The sequence below is a fragment of the Dermochelys coriacea genome, chromosome 3 (assembly GCF_009764565.3).
Source record: "Dermochelys coriacea isolate rDerCor1 chromosome 3, rDerCor1.pri.v4, whole genome shotgun sequence".
In the NCBI taxonomy this organism is placed as follows: domain Eukaryota; kingdom Metazoa; phylum Chordata; order Testudines; family Dermochelyidae; genus Dermochelys; species Dermochelys coriacea.
Genome location: NC_050070.1, coordinates 5,145,389 through 5,166,548, shown reverse-complemented (window position 1 = coordinate 5,166,548; position 21,160 = coordinate 5,145,389). Strand labels below are relative to the sequence as shown.

At 51.9% G+C, this 21,160-nt stretch overlaps 1 protein-coding gene across 12 annotated transcripts in view; it reads left to right on the top strand.

Annotated features, from left to right (window-relative positions):
- The window catches only part of PTK2B (protein tyrosine kinase 2 beta), a 115,478-nt gene that overhangs the window by 90,858 nt on the left and 3,460 nt on the right, over positions 1–21,160 (top strand). For 6 of the 12 annotated variants that reach the window (XM_038394025.2, XM_038394029.2, XM_038394024.2 and 3 more), the window contains exons 11-28: positions 526–643; positions 1,289–1,328; positions 1,653–1,699; positions 2,338–2,391; positions 3,223–3,320; positions 3,978–4,062; positions 4,434–4,534; positions 5,206–5,321; positions 7,467–7,567; positions 7,877–7,966; positions 8,846–9,050; positions 9,724–9,832; positions 11,596–11,661; positions 13,201–13,326; positions 14,713–14,859; positions 17,396–17,431; positions 20,204–20,231; positions 20,785–20,831. In XM_038394025.2, coding sequence (XP_038249953.1) covers positions 526–643; positions 1,289–1,328; positions 1,653–1,699; positions 2,338–2,391; positions 3,223–3,320; positions 3,978–4,062; positions 4,434–4,534; positions 5,206–5,321; positions 7,467–7,567; positions 7,877–7,966; positions 8,846–9,050; positions 9,724–9,832; positions 11,596–11,661; positions 13,201–13,326; positions 14,713–14,859; positions 17,396–17,431; positions 20,204–20,231; positions 20,785–20,831 — 1,614 coding nt within the window. The remainder of the gene's footprint in view (positions 1–525; positions 644–1,288; positions 1,329–1,652; positions 1,700–2,337; positions 2,392–3,222; positions 3,321–3,977; positions 4,063–4,433; positions 4,535–5,205; positions 5,322–7,466; positions 7,568–7,876; positions 7,967–8,845; positions 9,051–9,723; positions 9,833–11,595; positions 11,662–13,200; positions 13,327–14,712; positions 14,860–17,395; positions 17,432–20,203; positions 20,232–20,784; positions 20,832–21,160) is intronic. The other 6 variants (XM_043510027.1, XM_043510029.1, XM_038394031.2 and 3 more) reach the window with 1 other exon arrangement.

The following is a 21,160-nucleotide window of genomic DNA, read 5'->3' as shown; positions in this document are numbered from 1 at the left end:
GGGCCAGATACAAAGGTGCATCTCAGAGGGTGTAACATGGTGTAATCCTGCACCTCCTGCTGCCCCTTCAGTGGGAACATGACCCCAGCTCCAGCCTGTAATGGGGACGGTTAGATGCACCCCCTGGCACCGGTGTGTCACGTACACCTCCTTACCCGTCGCTTGTGACCTTGGCCTTCTGATGCGAATGGAGCCTGAGCAGGTGTAACTCACACGCCGGGGGGGCTCAGTGGAAGCTCGGCACCTGCAGCAGTGCAGCCACATGGGTGTGGTTTCACTTGTGCAAATCTTCCCGTGATTGGGGCCCCAGGTTCATCTCTGAGTCTGGCCCAGAGTGGTTTGGGTTTACTGGACCCCAGTGTCCCAGAAGGGAGAAGGGTGGGCTCAGTATGGCAGCGCATCTTAACACTAGCCCCTGGGGCCTCCAGGTGTCCAGCCGTTGTCCGTCCAGCTGGGAGCGTGCAAATCTGGATGCAAATGTTCACCTGGGTTTCACCCCTCCACCCCACCTTTCATGTTTCACAGTCCCTGGCTATTAAAACTTCCTCCCTGGCCGAGGCTGAGAACATGGCTGATCTGATAGACGGTTACTGCCGGCTGCAGGGGGACCTGAAAATCTCCCTCATCGTCCGTCCCAAGAAAGGTGAGCGACTCGTTCCGAGCACAGGCGCTTGGGAGACCAGAGGGGGAGCAGATGCAGTGGGATTGCAATGCCCATGAACATCAAGGGGTGATGTCCCAAACTGGAGCCAGGCTTAGTGCAGGGAGTTTTCTTAACCCCCTGTTCCCAGCATCCATCAGCCCTGATTTACAGTCCCCCGACCATTCCAGTTCGGAGTGCCTGCACAGAGCCCCCTCTTTCCCTGTCCTGGACCATCGCCACGATCCTGCTAAATTACAGGAGAGGGGCAAGCATCCCTTCAGTCTCAGCTGAGAGCCACCAAACTCACTGCACTTGTGATCCATGCTGGCGTTGAACCCCAGATGGCGTCCTGAGGTGAAAGGCGGGTGCAGTGGTAGTGTCGGGCTATTTCGGCTTGATGTTCATATGCAGGTTGCTGAGCAGCTGGGTGTGTGGGGGAGGGCTGGTCTCTTCGTCCCCTCCGACTGCACTCTGCCTTCTGTCCCATATCTTCCTCGGAGGATCAGCAGAATGGCCGAGGAAGGGAGAGTGGAGGCTAAGATGTCCTCAGAGTCTGGCAGCCAAACTGCGGGGGGGGGGGGGAAGCGGGGAGGAGTGGGTGACAGGAGATGCACAGTAAAGACCCTTTTCCCCCTTTCCCCACAGAGAATGAGAAGCGGGTGAGCCTGCCACGGATCCCCACACAGTAAGTAGAACATAACCACTCAAGGGACCTGTATTGGCACTGGGCAGAGAGGCCACAAATGTTGGATGTCCAGGTTGGAAGGAAGGGTCATAAAACTAAAGCCCTGACCACGTGTGGTCCTCAGAGATCGCACGAACGCCTGGCTTCAGAACAGGGCTTAGATACCCTGGTGGTGATAGGCACCTTGGAAATACTGGAACTGGGTGGATGGATGGAAGAATGAGGAGATGGATGGATAGACGGATGGATGGATGCATGAATGGATAGGACATCTGGTGTCGGAGCTTGTCTCTTGCTTGTTTTCACCCATGCTTTCGCCTGTAGGCACATAGACGAGAGAAGACCCATGTTAACTGAGAGCATCAGTGGGGGTGAGTTTCATTCACCCCTGTTGCCATCCGGCCATGGCTGGGAACTGGAGAGTAAGCCAGCTGGTGCCAATGGGAGAAGGAGAAAACAGAGGGATGGGAGTGTTTGGGGAAGGGGAGAGAGAATCTCAGCTCTCTTTTATTAGAGACGGACCCGAGGCAAAGCCCCAGATCCAGCCTTCCTCTACCTCTTGCCCCCGCCCCCTGATTGGGGGACCCTCGCTTCTTTTTCCTCTCTGTCCCATGGCCACAGAGTTGGGTGGAACCAAGCCGTTAGTGCAGCCCCAATGTGGGTCCTTCCTGCCTCTTTAGACCCTGCTTGGCAGCAGCTGGTGCTGGCCACTGTCAGGCAGGACGCTGCCCTAGCTGGACCCCTGAGATGGCTCACCGTGGCGGTTCCCATGCCCAGCGGCCTCTGTGGGCACGGCGGGTCTGCACAGCCTGTCCTTATGCGTAGGGTTGGTGCAGATGGGCTGTCCAGGCGGAGGCCCCGGGCTTGCCACGGTGTCACAGGATAAGGGACAGCTCGTATGGGTCTCAGACCGGCTGGTTTATTAAAAGAAACACCCCAGGCCGGGCCCTGCACAGGTAGCCCCTTCCTAGTGCTGCGGCTGATTTTACTGCTGAATCTCTTGCCCTAGATTCGGATATTTATGCTGAAATCCCCGAAAAGGCCTCGAGACCCAAGTCTGGAGGTAGGTGCCCTGCCTGGCCCCTCCAGCTTTGCTTGGCTAGAGACGCTTCTCCTTGAAGACATGAGAACCCACATGCTGGAGGAAGGGACGCCAGCTCCAGGGGAAAGGGGCTGGCCAGTCAGCGCCTATTTGCTGGCTCCCAAATGACCATGGAGATGTGATGGGAGGAGCTGAGCTGCGAGGGGGAGGAGCTTGGGGTCAATAAGCCCCTCCCACTAGGTGCTCCTTAAGGGCATGGTCTGAAGGATGTAATTTTTCTATGTTAGAGGGGGGGGCTCCATCCATCACTGGTGTAAATCCACATAGCTCCATTAGAGGAGAAGAAGCGGCACTGATTCACACTGCACTGGATGTGTCCTATTATCCGTAACCTCCGGCTCTGGCTTCCCCCGACTGATTGTGGGTGGAAAGGTTCATGTGTTCATCCTTCCCTTGGTTAGCCTCCCCCCGCCTCATGTTTTATAAACTCGGCCCCTCAGATACCGTCGTCATCCTGCACTGAACAGGCACCGTGGGGGGATGTTTCATTAGCCCTGGAGACTCTGCTTTGCCTGCAGGAGATGAGCAAGGGCTCTGTCTATACCGAGGACAGTCTCTGTCCTCTGGGATCCCCCGGGGCTGGGAACGGAGGTGTGGCTGGCCATAGGATCAGTCACACTCAGTGGACTCTGGATTTGCACACCTGACAGAGCAGCTGGCTTTTCAGGGGCTGCACCGAATGTACTAGCCCCATGGATCCATCGCCCGCTGGGGGATCTCCAAGCAGGGACTTCCAGGGATTAGCTGGTGGCACCAATGAACCCTGTCCCTCCGGTTTCTCTGTCCCTCCAGCCCAGCAGTACGGGGTCTCCCAAGAGGATGTGACTCTGGGCAGGATCCTGGGGGAAGGTTTCTTCGGGGAGGTATACGAGGGCATTTACACCAACCAGGTGAGTTTGCTTTCTCTTTGCTACCGCCGACTCTCAACCACTGATCCTCACCATGGGGCTGGCAGGGGTGGGCGTAAGAGGGCAGATGCCAGCCCCGCCACAGACAAAGCTGTGGCAAAGTGCCAGTCCCAAAGCACCCCCATGTTGCTGTGTGGGCACACCCCTGTGATAGGCCTGGCCTCTCTAATATCCAGCCCTTTCTGAGGCTAGGTCTTTTCAGTCTATTACCTCCTCAGTCCAGTGATATTCCACCCACCAGTCATCAGCCACTGGGAAGCTGGGATCACTGGCTCATGTCTTCTTCACCCAGTCCTCTTGTCCCTTCTCAGCTGTTGTCTTCTCTTCTGGGCCCATGAGCCCCCAGGGCCTGATTCCCCTTAATCCTGGCCCTTTCCCGTCAAGGCCGGCTGCACAGGGATGTGGATTTCCCCTGAAACCCGGCTTCCCTTTCATCCTGGCTCTTCTCAGCCCAGGGCCTGTTCCATACCCCCTTTGGAGGCACTTCCTACCTGCGCTTTCCTCCCGACAAACCCCCTCAGCTGCTTCTCAGGCCCCCGTGGTTAGCCCCAGGCTGCGCTAATTCCCCCACCCCCTGGACATTGCCCCGTGATCAAGGCCTTGGGTGAAAGCCCCTCCTCCGCCTTCTTCTCCTTCCAGAAGGGGGTGCGGATCAATGTGGCCGTGAAGACCTGCAAGAAGGACTGCATCCCCGAGAACAAGGAGAAGTTCATGAGCGAAGCCAGTACGTAGCTCCCGGCTGCCCCTTGCCATGGTGACAGCCTGCCCCTGCCACCCCGGGGGCGCCTCTGGCCATATCCTGTATTGCTCTGGTGGGGATCCACTGGGCTGGCAGGCCCATGGGGTGTTGGGGCAATAGGGGGCCGGAGATAGCTCAGGAGATAGCTGCCCGCTGATGACAGGTGTCTGTCTGTGTTACACATGGGCCTCCTATGACGGTCATGAATCTGCCACCGCTACCAGGGCAGCTGCTTCTTTCGCTCTGGTGGGGGATGCTCACGTTCCCATTGCTGCTGGTCCCCCATTCAGCCTGCCCCCATCAGCCATGCCGTCTCAGTGCCTGAGCCAACCCCGGTGTCTCTCTCTCGCTCACAGTGCTGATGAAGAAGCTGGACCACCCCCATATCGTGAAGCTCATCGGCATCACAGAAGAGGAGCCAACCTGGATCATCATGGAGCTGTACCCCTATGGGGAGGTGAGGGGGGGGAAACAAACCCATGGGGGGCATTCACTAGCTGGAGGGCCTGGGAGTGGGGGGATGGTCTTTACAGCAGGACTCCTTGCTCCTCATCAGATAGCAAAGCCATTGGAAATGTGCATCAGGCAACATTTCCTCAGCAGCAATGATCTGTCGTTGGTGGGGAGAGGGAGGGCCAGGCGGGAGAGAAGCTTACTTAACATGGAGATCTTGCTGCTATAAGGAATGCCCTTCACCCATTGGCCCCTGCCAGAAGGAGTGTGGCCTAGTGGTTAGAGCAGGGGAGTGGATTCCAGGGAACCCTCAGTGCTGCCAATGACCTTGGGGGCAAGTCACTTCACCGCTCCGTGCCTCAGTTTCCCCACCCATAAAATAGAAATACTGATTCCTGCCTGCTCCGGAGTGGGTGGGCCTTAAAATTATGGCCCCACGAGTCTCAAGAGATTTGGATGGTGCTGAAAGGCATTGGGACTTCTGGGTGCTCATCCCAATAGACCCGCCCCAGCTCCAGCGTCTCTGATATCTGCCCGTCGTGGCCGCCTTTGACTCCCGTCTCTTTCCTCGCGTGGCTGCTCCTCCCCCACACCCAAGTTCCTTTGACTTGTACTGCCTGGGTCCCCCCCAGCTGCTGGGTTTGCCCCAACCGCAGCTCTCTTGCTCCCGTGCAGCTGGGCCACTACCTCGAGCAGAACAAGAACTCCCTCAGGGTGCCTACCCTCATCCTGTACGCGCTGCAGATCGGCAAAGCCCTGGCGTACCTGGAGACCATCAGCTGTGTGCACAGGTAAAGCTGGGGAACGGCGCTCCAAGGGCATTACCAAGGCCGCAGGCAGTAGCTAGCACATTGGCAGAGAGCTGCCGAACTGTTGACACACGCAAGCGCTGGAGCCGGGCACAATTTTTCGTCCAAAATTTGGGGGGGGCGGGTGTGTGAAAAATGCAGCTTCGTGTCGACCGAAGCGTGTTGCGAATTGGCCCTGTAGCTGATGAATCGTTTCAGTCGTGGGGGGGAATGACCCCCCCCACACACACACATACACTGGATTTTGCCACCGGAAGCAACTTCTCGTTTCAATTGAACTGCAGTTTTATTTTAAAAAAAGTTATAAAAACTAGAAAACGAAAACTGCATTTTTTTTTCCCATTTGGTTCAGCAGCCAGACCAAAGAACCAGTGATTCGCTCAGCTCTACACACGGTTAGCAACTGCAGTGACGATGGCAAATTACAGGGCGTTGGCTTGTTCTTGGGGTGCCCAGGAGTGAGTCACCTGCTACCCCCTGCCTCTAGCAAGAAGGTGTCTTTCATGTGGTAGCTGGTGTCCGATCCCTGCCACCACCAGCCGTTCAGCCAAACGCCACCCCTGTTGTCACCTTGCAGGTTAACGAGATGCCTTTGGATCGTAGCGCTGTGATACCCAGCCCCTCACACTGGCTCCGCACAGAAATTCCAATTCCTCTGCACCCAAAGGTGCAGTGTACCCCAGTTTCCCTTTAAACCACTGCTCCTGTAAACCACACCGCGCTTAGAACAACACAAAAGTAGGTTGGTGTGAGTGAGAACAAAGATTTAACAGGAAGCGAGAGACAGAGATGGAAATAGCCAGTTACAACACGAAATAAAATCGAAAACAGTGGAACCTGCGTCTTAACAATAGCTACCTGTCCTGGCTCATAAATTTGGCTCCCCCTGCAAAGTGCGGTGCGTGGCGGAGCTGGCTGGCTTCACCGAAACCAGGATCCAAATGTCCACGCAAGTTCCCCGCTCCCAAAGGGGATTCCTCTGTGAAAGCAGGCAGAGTGCCTTGCCGTACTCTCTGTTCTACTGAAAACGGCCCTTTGTTTCTGTTCACAGGCAGGGTGACCCCCGGCCTTGTGGCACTTTCCTTCCCGCCTGTAAGAGGTCTTGAATGTTTGTCCTGGTCTATGATGGTTTTCCATTGATCGTGGCAAGAGTAGACAGTTGAACCTTGCGTGACCTCACTGGCCAACTGGGGAGATGGCAACTTCCTCTTGCTTGAATGGGGGGTCACGGGGACACATTATGCCCTGGGGAATAATTTCTACTCCAAATCAGACTTTCAATATAAATACATTGCTCCTTAAATATTACCCGTCCATTTGCCCTGTAATGGTTATGAGTCTTGATAGGTTCCAAGCTTTCTGTATATATCTTACATGGTACCCTATAGGGATAAATATCCTGTAAGACATATGTTGGGTGCAGTGAGTTGGTCAGGTCTTAGGAAAGAGCTGAACAGGGGCCGCTTTGCTGCGGGGTCTCTGTCACACGGCTAGTCTGTTTTAGATGGCTGGGGCCCTGCTTGACGAAGCAAGGGGAGCAGGCTCCCCCATCCCATACCGGAGCACCATTACAGAGGCAGTTAAATGAGGAGAGAGGGTTGAGAACGCACTGTTCCTAGCTTGCCCACAGTTCGATGGTGGGATTGGGATGAGAGATGTAAAATTACATTTAGGGTGTATCTACGTTACAGAATCCATGCCGGCTTAGGCCCCTAGTGTAGACGCAGCGTACACAGAGAGAAGCGGTTTTTCTGCCCCTGTAGGAATACTGCCTCCCTGAATGATGTCAGCTACGTAGCTGCATCTACACTAGGGGTGTTGCTGGCGTAGCAATGTTGCGTGGGGTGTGGTAGGATGTAGTCCCGTGCAGCTACGTGTAGACCTGGAGAGTCAAAGCCCAGTGGGCTTTTAAGCCCCACTCCTGAGGATAAGAGCTATGCTCATCCAATCAAGGAGCCACACGAATTCTTCGTTTGTTCCACCCATTCTGCACAACTAGGTCCGAGGCAATGGAGAAGTGGGTCCTCAGAGCTCACCCATTACCTGGTCACCCCATGCGGGGCTCTCTCCAAAGCCGATGTCCAACACGCTCCCGTGGGACTGACTTGCTCTCCCTGGTCTCCGCAGGGACATTGCTGTGAGGAACATCCTGGTGGCTTCTTCCGAGTGTGTGAAGCTGGGGGATTTCGGTCTCTCCCGGTACATAGAAGACGACGAGTATTACAAAGGTAAGGGGCAACTTGCGTCTGCAGTGGCCTGGCCCAAAGCTGGGGGACGTTTCTCCCTATCAGAAAGCTACTATGCACTATTAGCAGTGTCAGGTGAAGAAGCTGGAGTAGCAGCGAGGGGCTGCAGGTCAGGGCTGAGGAGCACTGATAGAGCTGTGTGCGTATGTGGGGAGCCCAGGACTGGGAGGGAGAGCAGGGGGGCTCTGGACAGGTATTGCAGGACATGGGCAGAGCTGCGGGGTGGGGAGCCCAAAGCTGGAAGAGCAGAGGGGGGCTGCAGGTCTGTGATCATTTTCTCTGCTCCCCAAGCGTCCGTGACTCGCCTCCCCATCAAATGGATGTCTCCAGAGTCTATCAACTTCCGTCGCTTCACGTCGGCCAGTGACGTGTGGATGTTTGGTGAGCGGGACTGCGGATTACGAGAAGGGTGCGGCGTGGGGCAAGAAAGGGTCCGGGGCAGGATATCGATCTCAGGCCGGTGTCTTTCCCAATACCCAGAGCCAAATCCTGCTCTCAGTTCCCCTGGGGTAAACGCAGAGCCAGTTCAGTGCCATTATCCTAGAGTTATGCCAACAGAGTGTGTAGCGGGAACTGGGCAGGGCCCAGGCAGAAAGCAGAGATGTCCTTTTGGGGGGCGATATGTCGGAGATCCATGCAGATTCGGCCCAAGAGAAGAGATCCTGTCTCGAGCATGGGGAGACAGCAGGGAAGTCGATTGAATGAAGAGAGCAGATAGCACCCCGGCTCCCCCAGCAAACCCCTCCCCTACTGGCAACTCAACATGCAGCGCGGCTGCAGCTGATAAGAGTTTTGGGGGGCTCAGGACAGTTCTGAGTGGCCAGGAATCCCCACGACAAAGACTCACTGGGCTTCAGAGGCTAAACAGGACCCTCACCCCTCAGGAGGCATGCTCTGTCTAAGGTACTTGTCTGGCCCCATTTCTACAGTATCTCGGCATCTCCCACTCTTTAATGTATTTTTCCTCCCACCCCCCTGCGAGGCAGGGCAGGGCTACTACCCCATGGTTCAGATAGCAAACTGAAGCACAGCGAGGCTAAGTGACTTGCCCAAGGCCACACATGGCATCTGTGGCAGAGCAGGGATTTGAACTCAGCTCCCCCACATTGGGGTCTAATCACTGGTCTGTCAGTGCAGCGTGGTGGGAGCCTGCGGCGCTGGTGCCCGTGCCTTGCCCAACCCGCCTGGTGAGTGCTTCCTATCTCCTTGCCTCGCTTGCCACCCCTGAGACGTGGTGCTTTGTGTCTCCTGCCCGCCCAGCCGTGTGCATGTGGGAGATCCTGAGCTATGGCAAACAGCCCTTCTTCTGGCTGGAGAACAAAGACGTGATTGCGGTGCTGGAGAAGGGAGATCGCCTCCCCAAGCCTGACCTCTGCCCTCCCACCCTCTACACCCTCATGACACGCTGCTGGGATTATGACCCCAATGACAGGCCCAAGTTCAAGGAGCTGGTCTGCAGCTTGAGGTAGGCGGCTGGGGGGATCACGTGGTGCTAATGACCTGGGGCAGCCAGATGGATCAGTCAAGAGGCTCTAGCGATGCTGGTAACTCGGGGAGCTGTGGAGGTTGCAGTATTGCCACCACTGTAGGGCCTGTTACTGGCTAGCCAGAGCCCTGCGGTGACTGCTGCCTGCCTCCCTGAGTGGGGGGAGTTCTCCAGAGATCTGGTTCTACTCGCAGAGTTCGGTCACCCTGAACCCGCCATAGGTGCTGACCCTGTGGGCCCCACCGATCAGCTTCTCCCCCTCCCTCCCCAACTCCTCCCGCCCGCTGCTGATCAGCTGTTCAGAGACAGGCAGGAGGCGCTGGGAGGGAGAGGGAGGAGCTGGGGCAGGAAGAGGCGAGAGAGGGTGGGGTGTGCTCACAACCATTTCCCCGTCTCTCCGCCATGGTCATTGGTTTCCGCAGACGCTGTAGATGGCAGGTTTCAGAGTAGCAGCCGTGTTAGTCTGTATTCTCAAAAAGAAAAGGAGTACTTGTGGCACCTTAGAGACTAACAAATTTATTAGAGCATAAGCTTTCGAGAGCTACAGCTCGTTAGGGATGCTGGCATAAGCAAGTCTTCCCGTGCTAACTGCCTGGCATTTCCCGGTAGCGAAATGCTGAATTCTTTCCTTTCCCTTTGCTACTGCCTGTAGTGACATTTATCTGATGGAGAAGGACATCGCCAGGGAGCAAGAGAGGAACAATCGCCACCGGCCTCCCAAAATCATGGCGCCAATGTCTTTCCAGGAGCCCCCTCCAAAGGTAAGAAGGGAGCCGAGCAGCGTGTCTGTAACAAGCTGCTAGCTCCCACCTGGGCTGTGGAGGAGCTGCCACCCTACCACAACCATCCCTATAGTGCATACATCACTCACAGGAGGAGAATGTGGTCCCCTGTAATGGCTGGTCTGCGTAAGAGGATAATAGTCCACTACACCTGTTACCTAGTGGAATCTCTCCTTTAGCTCAAGAAGCTGAAGCTGATGCTGTTTAGACCTGAAGGGCATGGGTTCTGATCCCCCGAATGCACATACATGGGGATCTGGTTTTTCATAGATTCCAAGGCCAGAAGAGACCATTGGGATCATCTGTATAAGCTGTAGAATTTCCCCAAAATATTTCCTATAGCAGATCATTTAGAAAACCATCCAATCTTGATTGAAAACTTGTCACTGATGGAGACTACCATGACCTTTGTGGTCCATCCCTGCGGTCTACCATGTTTTGAGTTTCCTGCCTTTCCTAGACAGCAAGCTGTTTGGGGCAGAGCATGTGTTTTCTTATCAGTGTGCGAAGTGACAAGTGCACTTGTGGTGTCAATACAGCCTGTTTGCTCGGAGAGAATCCCAGCTGAGGTTAGTAACAGAGAGGAGAAATTCTTTTTTAAAATAAATGCATGAGTTTTAAGCTAACGCTGTCCCTTTAAATATGAAGTCTAGCATGTTATGGGTAAAGTCTAGCATGTTATGGGTAAAGCTGCAAGTCTGTCATGGAGGTCACAGAAGTCACGTGACCTCCATGACTCTGCAGCGGCTGGTGCGACAGACCCCAGGGCCACCCAAGCAGCTCGGGTGGCTCCCGAGCCAGCCGCACCGGCCGCTGGTGGGGCAGTCACCCTTCCCCACAGCACCAGCGGCAGTCCCAGGCTGCATGTCACCGACCCCCCCCCCCACTACCAGCGATCCCCTGCTGCCTCCTGCCCCAGAGCACCAGCAGTGGTGCCCCCCCCCAGTTCCCCCCTCCAGAGCACCCCAGATTTAGTCAGAGCTATATAACAGGTTTCAGAGTAGCAGCCGTGTTAGTCTGTATTCGCAAAAAAGAAAAGGAGTACTTGTGGCACCTTAAAGACTAACAAATTTATTTGAGCATAAGCTTTCGTAGTAGAAGTCATGGACAGGTCACGGCCTGTGAATTGTTGTTTACTGCCTGTAACCTGTCCATGGCTTTTACTAAAAAATACCCTTGACTAAAATGTAGCCTTAATAATGACATATAGAGACTCATAGACCCATGGGGTTAGAAGGGACTGCAAGGTCGTCTAGTCTAACCCCTGTCAAGGTGCTGGATTTGTTGTGTCTCGAATCTAGCAAGATGTGTGGTTTCACCTGTCTTAGAGGCAACCGCTGGAGAGTGAATCTAGATGCCTGCATGAGGCAGGGAGCAGTAACGTGTGACAGACCTCAGGTGAAAGCCCCTGGACCATGCTACACGTTACGCCGGATACACGTCACAGACCCAGTCAGATGCAAAGCGTTGCACTCGTGTACCGGGCACCCGGCCACCTGGTTGCGTTGTGAGACACACGGACAAAGGGCTAGTATCCTCCTGGTTGGTTTTCCTGACCTGCCCCTTGCTACATTCGTAACGGTTGGCTGACGAGTCCCAGCCTGCGAGTTTGCAGCGGGTAATGCCCATGGCTGTGGCCTGCATCGGCCAGTTCTGCTCCTCCTCTTGCTGCCAGTGGCCGAGCGCTAGTCACGCGGCGATCACTTCACCCTGTGCTTTTCCGTGTCCTTCTCGTCCCACAGCCCAGCAGGCCGAAATACAAGCCGTCTCCCCAGACAAACTTATTAGAGCCCAAGCTGCAGTTCCAGGTAAGGCCTCATGGCTGTTACTGACCAGCCCGAAAGCAACAAGATATTGGCTAGCAGAGAACTCCCAGTGCTTGATGGGATGAGATCATTGCATTTCGGTCAGGGGTATAGCTGAAGAGCTACTGTATGTCGCTTACTCTGAGCCAACTCCTTAGAGCTGCAGAGCACCCCCGGCTCCTCGCAACGTCAAGCAGGTGCCCAGCACCTCTTGGGGTTTGGTCCTGTGCAGTTCTGAGGGGCCAAGCAGCTCTAATGGGGTGTCCGTTTGTGCCCTGAAGCTTAAAGAGAGACTTTCGCCCTGGGGAATGGCATTGATGTCGATTGGCTCCCAGCACACACTGATTTTTACATGGGGGCTAGGAGAGAAAAACGGTTTCCAACCTTCTTCCTTCTCTGCTGCTCGCTGAAGATGTCCGGGTCTTGGAATTCTGTTCTCCTTCGCGCTGTGTGGGCCCGCTGAACTGGGAGCCGAAGTTGGCTCTCCGTGCCTTGCCCCTAATCCTCTCCCAGCAGTGAAGTACAGTGTGTGACATCTTCGCACAAACAGTGCGCAGTATGGGCCTCATTCTCATCCCACGCTGGATTTACACCAGCAGAATTCTGCTGATTTCCATGCTGTTTCCTCTGACTTACACTAGTGTAACTGAGATCAGAACCAGAACCAGGTGTAAGGCACTTTATGGGAATTAGAGAAGTGGGGTCTAGTGGTTCCAGTGCAGCATTTGGGGTTGGGGGCTCAACATTCTCTTCCTGGCTCTGCCACAGACATGCTGTGAGACCTTGGTGAAGCCATTTTACCTCCCCATTCCTCAGTTTCCCCATCTGTGAAATGATGATCCTGACCTACCTTGCAGGGGGTAGGATTGGGAGAATTAAAAGGCTAATCTCTGTAAAGCTTTCAGAGATCCTAAGAAAGAAGGGGCAGGAGAAGGACAAAGCTTTATTATCCTGGGAAAGAGGGAATATTATTCCCATTTTACAGATGGGGAAACTGAGGCAGGAAGAGGTTTCGCCCACATTTTCAAATTTTGGTGGCCTGTTTTTCTGGGGCCCAATTCTATGCCTCAGAGGCCCTGATTGTCAGAGGGTGCTGAGCACCCACAGTCAGTGGGAGCCTGTGGATGTTCAGGACCCTGGAAAGTTAGGCCGAAATAGTCAGGCCTGGTCACTCCTGTTGGGACCCTCAATGTTTTGGATGCCCGGGGCGTAGCTGACTTGCCCACGGTCTTGGCAGACAGGAGAGTAAAGGCCTGGCATTCCTGGCTCCCAGATCTGTGCTCAGACCATTAGGCCAGACCTCCCCTTGTCTCTTCACTGCGGGATGAGACCGGAGAGATACCAAGCTGGCAGGAGGAGAAGGGAATCTCTTATTGAAGAACCACCAGCAGCCACCCTCCCCACACGCCTGCCCCAGTGCGAAGGTCCCTCTCTGAAGCGCTCCCTGCTCTGTTCACTTGCTCTCTTCGCCCCTCTCTGTCTGTTGCTGCTAATTGTCCGTGTCTGGCTCTGGGCCCGGTGCCTCTTGCTCCCCTCGAACAGGTGCCCGAGGGTCTGTGCGCCAGCTCGCCTACGCTCACTAGCCCCATAGAGTACCAGTCGCCAGTCAACTCCCTGCACACCCCGCCTCTCAACCGGCACAATGTCTTCAAGCGCCACAGCATGAGGGTAAGACGCGCCGGCTTGCTTGCCACCTTGCTTGATCCGAACGGAGCATTAAGCGGAGCACTTCGGGGTGAGGTGCTGTGTAAGCCAGCAGGAGGGTGCTCTTCCCTCAATCAGTGCTGACCCCAATGCCCCGGCGTGGCACTAGGGGGCACTGTGTTGCCGGCAGCCGGGGTGGGGGGGGCTCACTAGCGGGTGCTGTCTCATGTGACTTTGTTCTTCGCTGTACTGACCCGTCTATGGAGCTGATCCCAAATGACATTGACCCCTTTAGTGCCAGCCTGGCCTGCAGCCCAGGTGTGTCGCTGTATGCTGGGCCCAGGCAAGCCTGCTGGACGGCACTGTGCAGCACCATCTCACCGGCCTGGTGGGCCACCCACTGGGGAAGCGTTAGCTGCAGCGACACTGGCCCCAGGCACATGGGCAGCAGCAGCAGCCAGGGACTTGGGACTGAACTGCTGATGAGCTCGGAAAAGCACAGTGGCTAGATGTTCCTTAGGCCCTGGTAGCCCTTCTCCAATAGGCTGCCATTAGTTTCATTAAAGGGACTTTCCACAAATGAGCCAAGATGGGCAGGGATGCAACCCTCTGCTTTGGGTGTTCCTAAACCTCTGATTGCCAGAAGCTGGGACTGGAGGACAGGGAAAGGATCACCCGATGATTGCCTGTTCTGTTCATTCCCTCTGGGGCACCTGGCACCAGGCTCTGGCAGAAGACGGGATACTGGGCTAGATGGACCATTGGTCTGACCCAGTGTGGCTGTTCTTATGTTAGGGACTGTGGCTTGCCCCGCGTGTGTCTGCACAGAACCTAGCACTGATTGGTGCCTTTGTGAGCTACCACAATACAAATAAATACAATAACCTAGAGTACATAGCCCAGTGCTTGTGAGCAACCCTACCATAACAAACCAGCATGGGCAGCCCAGCTCTCTTGCTAAGTAACCCTACCATAACAAACCAGCATGGGCAACCCAGCTCTCTCGCTGAGTAACCCTACCATAACAAACCAGCATGGGCAGCCCAGCTCTCTCGCTGAGTAACCCTACCATAACAAACCAGCATAGGCAACCCAGCTCTCGCTGAGTAACCCTACCATAACAAACCAGCATAGGCAACCCAGCTCTCGCTGAGTAACCCTACCATAACAAACCAGCATGGGCAGCCCTGCAATAAGTAACCAATGTCTATGCATACAATGAAGGAAATATATTGAAAGAAATAAACACGGTCTTGGTTTCAAGCTTCCAATGGGATGTCAATATGGGCAGAGAGTGGCCCATTGCCTTAGGTTCGGGGCTGAGTTCTCCAGCGGTGCCTGGCTCGCGCGGGAGGTGGGCAGTCCCTGAGCCGAGATTGCCGCAGTCACAGTCCACCCTCTGTCTCCAAGGAGGAGGACTTCCTCAGGCCCACTAGCAGGGAGGAAGCGCAGAAGCTGTGGGAGATGGAGCGGGCCAAGATGCGGCAAACGCTTGACAAGCAGCATAAGCAGATGGTGGAGGATTATCAGTGGCTGAAGCAAGAAGAGAAATCCCTGGTGAGTGGGCCTAGCGGGTTCAGCCAGAGAGCTGGCCAGACATTTTGCGGTGGAACGTTTGTCCACCGGAAAATGCCAATTCGTCATAAGCAAAACGTTGCCCAGGAATGTGTCAAGTTTGAGGAAATTTTGTTTTGGGGATAACCCCGGATCAGAGCGTTCCGCTGAGTCGGAGTCTTCCCTTTGATATTCTTGGAAGGGAATGTTTCACTTTTCTGTTCTGAACTGACTTTTCCTTTCAGGATTTAAAATTGTATTTAATATAATATAAAAGATTTTAAAAAGTCAAAAACCAAACAAAACTTTTGGATCGACCCCAAACAGGGTTGTTTTTTTTTTCCGAATTTAATCCCAAGGGAAATTTTTCTGTTTTTTTGTTTTTGTTCTGTATCGGAACAGAAATGTTTTCGAAATCATGGAATTTCCAGCAACATAGAAAATACGGTTCCAGCCCAGCTCTGGTCACTATTAGACCAGCGTATTGCTCTGCTAGGATGCTCCAGTTGTCAGGGCTCTGGGCTTGGACTCTGGAGACCTAGTCACAGTTCCGGCTTTGCAACATACTTCCTTTGGCAATTCACTTAGCTCCTCTGTGCTATGCCTCAGTTTCCCATATGTAGAATGAAGATACTAGCACTGCACTATCTCATGGGGTGCTGTGAGGACAAATACATCAAAGACTGTGAAATATTCTGATACTAGCGTAATGAGGGCCATAGAAGTACCTAAGATAGATTTATGGGGTTAAATACATTTTAAAAATACTAATGATCCAATATACTACACTTATAACAGAGCTAGTCTGGAGGTTGGGGCTGTTACCAGAGAATACTGTACTGTGGTATCTATAGGTGGTTGACATTTTTCTCACACCCTTTTTTGTTTGTTTGTTTGTTTGGTCAAAAAAAGGCCTTTTTTTCAAAACCCAAAACTTCTCACGAAAGGTTGTCAAAACTATAGACCAGGAGTGGCCAACCTCAGCCTGAGAAGGAGCCAGAATTTACCAGGGTACATTCGAAAGAGCCACAGTAATACGTCAGCAGCCTCCCATCAGCTCCCCCTGTGCCTCCCACCCACTGGCAGCCCCACTGATCAGCACCTTCCCCTCCCTCCCTGCACCTCCTGATCAGCTGTTTTGTGGCGTGCAGGAGGCTCTGGTGGGTGGGAGAGGAGCAAGGCCACGGCAGGCTCAGGGGAGGAGGTGGGCAGGGGTGGAGTGGGGGCAGGGCCTGTGGCAGACCCAGGGGTTGAGCCGTGAGCACCCCCCGGCATATTGGAAAGTTGGCGCCTGTAGCTCCAGCCCCGGAGTCGGTGCCTGTACAAGGAGCCGCATATTAACATCTGAAGAGCCGCATGGGGCTCTGGAGCCACAGGTTGGCCACCCCTGCTATGGACATTTTCTGTTCTTTACTAAATTTTCCACGTTGTACTTTTTGATCAAAATTTGTACCAAAGTTGTTATAGAAATTTTCTGTGTGTGGAAACCCCAGTTTTTGGTAAGAAAACCTGGTTTCTGGGACATGAAAAATGTCTGTAATGGTTTCCATATGAATCTTGGTTAAAAATATTGTGGAAAATTTCATGGAAAAGTTTTTGAACCCTGGAGTATGGAAACAACTGTGAATTTTGAAAATTCTTGGAATAGTATTTTAATCAGCTGTAGTAGTATATTTTTAAAGTAGATACAATGATTGCATTGGCTAATATGTAGCAATCTAAGTGTGTGAACATGAAAGATCCCACGATAAAAACAGGATTAGCTTTGGTTTCCTCTACCGTGAAACTGGCTGAGTAACACGCTCTGCTATGGAGAATTCAGTATCATCACTAAATGGCTAATGTGTGGTGCTGATCAGGAAGCGGTTTTCCTGTCCTGGGAATATGTTCGAGATTTTGAAACTACTTCTTCTCCTGAACTGGGACGAAAACCTGAAAGCTCAAAATTGCTCATAAACCAAAAATCCGGAAAAAAAATCAGTTTGGGTCAATCAAAATGATGCATTTCAATTTCGACCATTTTTAATTAAAAACATTTTTTACTATAAATTAACTTAAATTTCAAAGCAAAAAGTCATTTTGAACCAAAAATGGAACGTTGTGGTTTGAAAATGTTGAAATGGGCCATTTTGTCAATTTTGAAACTCTTTTTCCGAACAATTTTTTGAAAAAGGAAATTTGTCAAGGCCAGCTCTTCTCTGCTAAAAATTTGGTTTTAGATGAATCAAAAAATCGCTTAGTCAAAAAATTCCTGACCTGTTCTACTAATATGTTTGTCTGCCCTCTGCTGGGCAGCACTGGAACTGTTCTACTGTGTGTCATGTGCCCTATACTGGTAATGGCTAAAGGAGAGTCTCTCTTAGCTCAGGGGCCTGGGAAGATCTTAGTTTATTCATGAAGTAGATGTGCAGCAAAATGAAAACAGCTCTCAAGTTCCTAGGGGGCCACATGTCTGTGACAGTCCAATAGCTATAACGTATAAAGATAATTGTTTCACTGGTTCTGTGCTATTCATATTTCTTGTTCTTCTCCATTACAGGACCCTATGGTCTATATGAACAACAATTCTCCTCCAGTGAGTAACACAATGCTAATTCTGATAGGAACCAAACTGTCTTCCAGTTGTTACTAGGGCTGTCAATTAATCGCAGTTAACTCACACAATTAACTCAAAAATTAATCACAATTAATTGCAGGTTTAATCACACTATTAAACAATAGAATACCAATTGAACGTTATTAACTATTTTTGGATGTTTTTCTACATTTTCAAATATATTGATTTAAATTGCAACACAATTCAAAGCGCAGAGGGCTCACTTTATATTATGATTTTTATTACAAATATTTGCACTGCAAAAATGATAAAAGAAATAATATTTTTCCATTCACCTCATACAAGTGCTGTAGTGCAATCTCTTTATCCTGAAAGTCCAACTTACAAATGTACATTTTTTTTGTTACATAACTGCTCTCAAAAACAAAGCAATGTAAAACTTTAGTGCCTACAGGTCCACTCAGTCCTACTTCTTGTTCAGCCAATCTAAGCTCAGACAAACAAGTTTGGTTACATTTATGGGAGATACTGCTGACTGCTTCTTGTTTACAATGTCACCTGAAAGTGAGAACACACATTCGCATGGCACTTTTGTAGCCGGCATTGCAAGGTATTTATGTGCCAGATATGCTAAACATTCATATGCTTCTTCATGCTTCGGCCACCATTCTAGAGGACATTTTCCATGCTGATGAGGCTCGTTTAAAAAAAATGTGTTAATTAATTTTGACTGAACTCCTTGGGGGAGAATTGTACGTCTCCTGCTCTGTTTTACCCACATTCTGCCATATATTTCATATTATAACAGTCTCGGATGATGACCCGGCATGTTGTTTGTTTTAAGAACACTTTCACTGCAGATTTGACAAAGTGCAAAGAAGGTACCAATGTGAGATTTCTAAAGATAGCTACAGCCCTCGACCCAAGATTTAAGAATCTGAAATGCCTTCCAAAATCTGAGAGGGATGAGGTGTGGAGCGTGCTTTCATAGCAACATTCTGATGTGGAAACTACAGAACCCGAACCATCAAAAAAGAAAATCCACCTTCTGCTGGTGGCATCTGACTCAGATGATGAAAATGAACATGCATCGTCCATACTGCTTTGGATTGTTATCGAGCAGAACCTGTCATCAGCATGGACGCATGTCCTCTGGAATGGTGGTTGAAGATGAAGGGACATATGAATCTTTAGCTCATCTGGCACGTAAATATCTTGTGAGGCCAGCTACAACAGTGCCATGCAAATGCCTGTTCTCACTTTCAGGTGACATTGTAAACAAGAAGCAGGGAGCAGAATCTCCTGCAAATGTAAACAAACTTGTTTGTCTTAGCGATTAGCTGAACAAGAAGTAGGACTGAGTGGACTTGTAGGCACTAAAGTTTTACATTGATTTGTTTTATTGTTTTATGTTTGAATGCAGTTATTTTTTGTACATAAGTCTACATTTCTAAGTTCAATTTTCATGAAAAAGAGATTGCACTACAGTACTTGTATGAAGTGAATTGAAAAGACAGCACAAATATTTGTAATCAAAAATAAATATAAAGTGAGCACTGTACACTTTGTATTCTGTGTTGTAACTGAAATCAATATATTTGAAAATGTAGAAAACATCTAAAATATTTAAATAAATGGTATTCTATTATTGTTTAATAGTGTGATTAATCACGATTAATTTTTTTAATTGCTTGACAGCCCTAGTTATTCCCTGTCTCACTGGGTTATCGAAATACCTTTTTAATCCCTGTTTGTAACTAAGAACCTGGGATGAAAGGTGCTTTCAGAGACTCAGAAATGTGAGTGGGACTTGGCTGGCCCATGCGTTGGACTAGAGGGGACATCTCTCTGTTCCAGTGGTTAGGGCACTAGCCTATGACCTGGTAGGTCTTCATTCATTTCCCTGCTCCGCCACAGACTTCCTGTGGGACCTTTGGCAAGCCACCTACCCTCCCAGGCCTCAGTTTCCCATCTGTACAATAGGGATAATTGTAGAATCATGGAAGCATAGGACTGGAAGGGCCCTCGAACGGTCATCTAGTCCAGTCCCCTGCACTCATGGCAGGACTAAGTATTATCTAGACCATCCCTGACAGGTGGACAGGACAATAGCCCTCATCCCATCCCAAACCATGACTCCCCATCCTTGGTGTTTACATCCTTGCCATGCTCCTAGATAGCCCGCCTCTCCCTCCACCCCCAGTCACGGCTCAGCCAAGCTAGACATAACTCGCTTGGAGGCCTTTCTCTGGTAAGCAAGTTCCTCCAGCCCTTTAACCGTTACCATTGATCATCTCTGACTTGCTTCCCCAACTGAACAATGCAAATTACAGTAAAACCTCCACTAGCTGAACCTCAGTTCTCTGGAAGGCTGGACTTGCTCTTGGCACCCAGCCATGTGCGAACTGGTGTGAAAAGTCCCTCTGTTCTACAGAGCCTGGAGGCTGGGTCTGAACCCAACACCTCTGACCTCCGGGCGTCTTTGAGATCTGGACTCAGATCTTGCAAATGGCCCCTCTTCCCAACGATCCCAATGCCCCCTCAGACTTTGTTCAGAAGGGGGCGCTAGGTGCAACTTGTCCAGCTGGAGCCCATGTCTGCTTGGAACCTCGGGGATCTGAATGAGCCTGGGGCCCGCCTGATACTCCGACCATGGAGAGTGTGTCTGCGCCTTGCTGCTGCTGGGATTCGTTTGGTGCCAGATAGGAGAGGTGGCTCCAGCTCATGCCCTCCCTCATTTCAGGTTTTCAGGACCTAGGTTGACTGACGATGTTTCTCTTTTCTTTGCAGCTGCTCCTGGAGAAGGAGACCAACTACAGTGAGTGCCCATTCCAGACTGTCCCATCCTCCTCCCGTGTAGGGGTGGGGTTTCTGGCAGCAGCTGTTCCGGCGGCACATGCAGCTCTCATTCAGACACATTGTTTAATCCTTTTTTTGAGGTGGGGGGAGCTTTCTAAGTTGTTTGTCTATATAATATCCTGAGCCAGGGAGTTCCACTGGTTAACACACGGTGCCAAACCAGTGTTGGGGGTTGAATCTATTTAAAGGTCAAGACAACAGTGCCTATTAACCCAGACTGTGAGCTCTGTGGGGGTGGGGAGGACGTACCTGTCCAAGAGGCTAGGTACGTACTCGGGCGGCTAGCCCTTCCTGCTGCTTCCCTGCGGCTACACTCTGTTTTTAGCACACTAGATCGATCAGAGCTCTCATGGGCATGTCTGCTTGAGCTGGAAGTTACACCGGGCAGCTCGAAGTGTAGAGAGGTCCCATATGTGCCCGCAGGGTGAGGCCTGACTGGGGTCTCCGAGGGCGACGGCAATAGAAATAACAAAGGGAACAACAATTCTTCTTTTCTTTCACACATGGTTCAGCCGAGTTTACAGGCACACCCCAGAATCCAACAAGGCTGGGAGCTCAGGTATGTGGTGAAAACGAACCAGGCTGGGTTTCTCCCTCCCGGCCTGCATCTGTCCCTTCTCTTCCACTTTTAAGCCAGCCTCAGCCCCCTTCTTGGCCCTAGCTACTCAGGGCCCCCTGGAGGGAGGGAGTGATGGCCCATGGTCACTGCACTTTGCCCAGTGTCCCCTTAGTACGGACCTGAGCCTGGAGTCGGGGGCAGCGATTAGAGGTCTGATGCTACGCCCCCATGCCCTGCTTCGGCAATGGAAGCATTGACCCTCCACCCAGCTGTTCGTGGGTCTGCACACACCATGATGCTATCAGCTGCCTGGCCGATAGGTGGAGAGT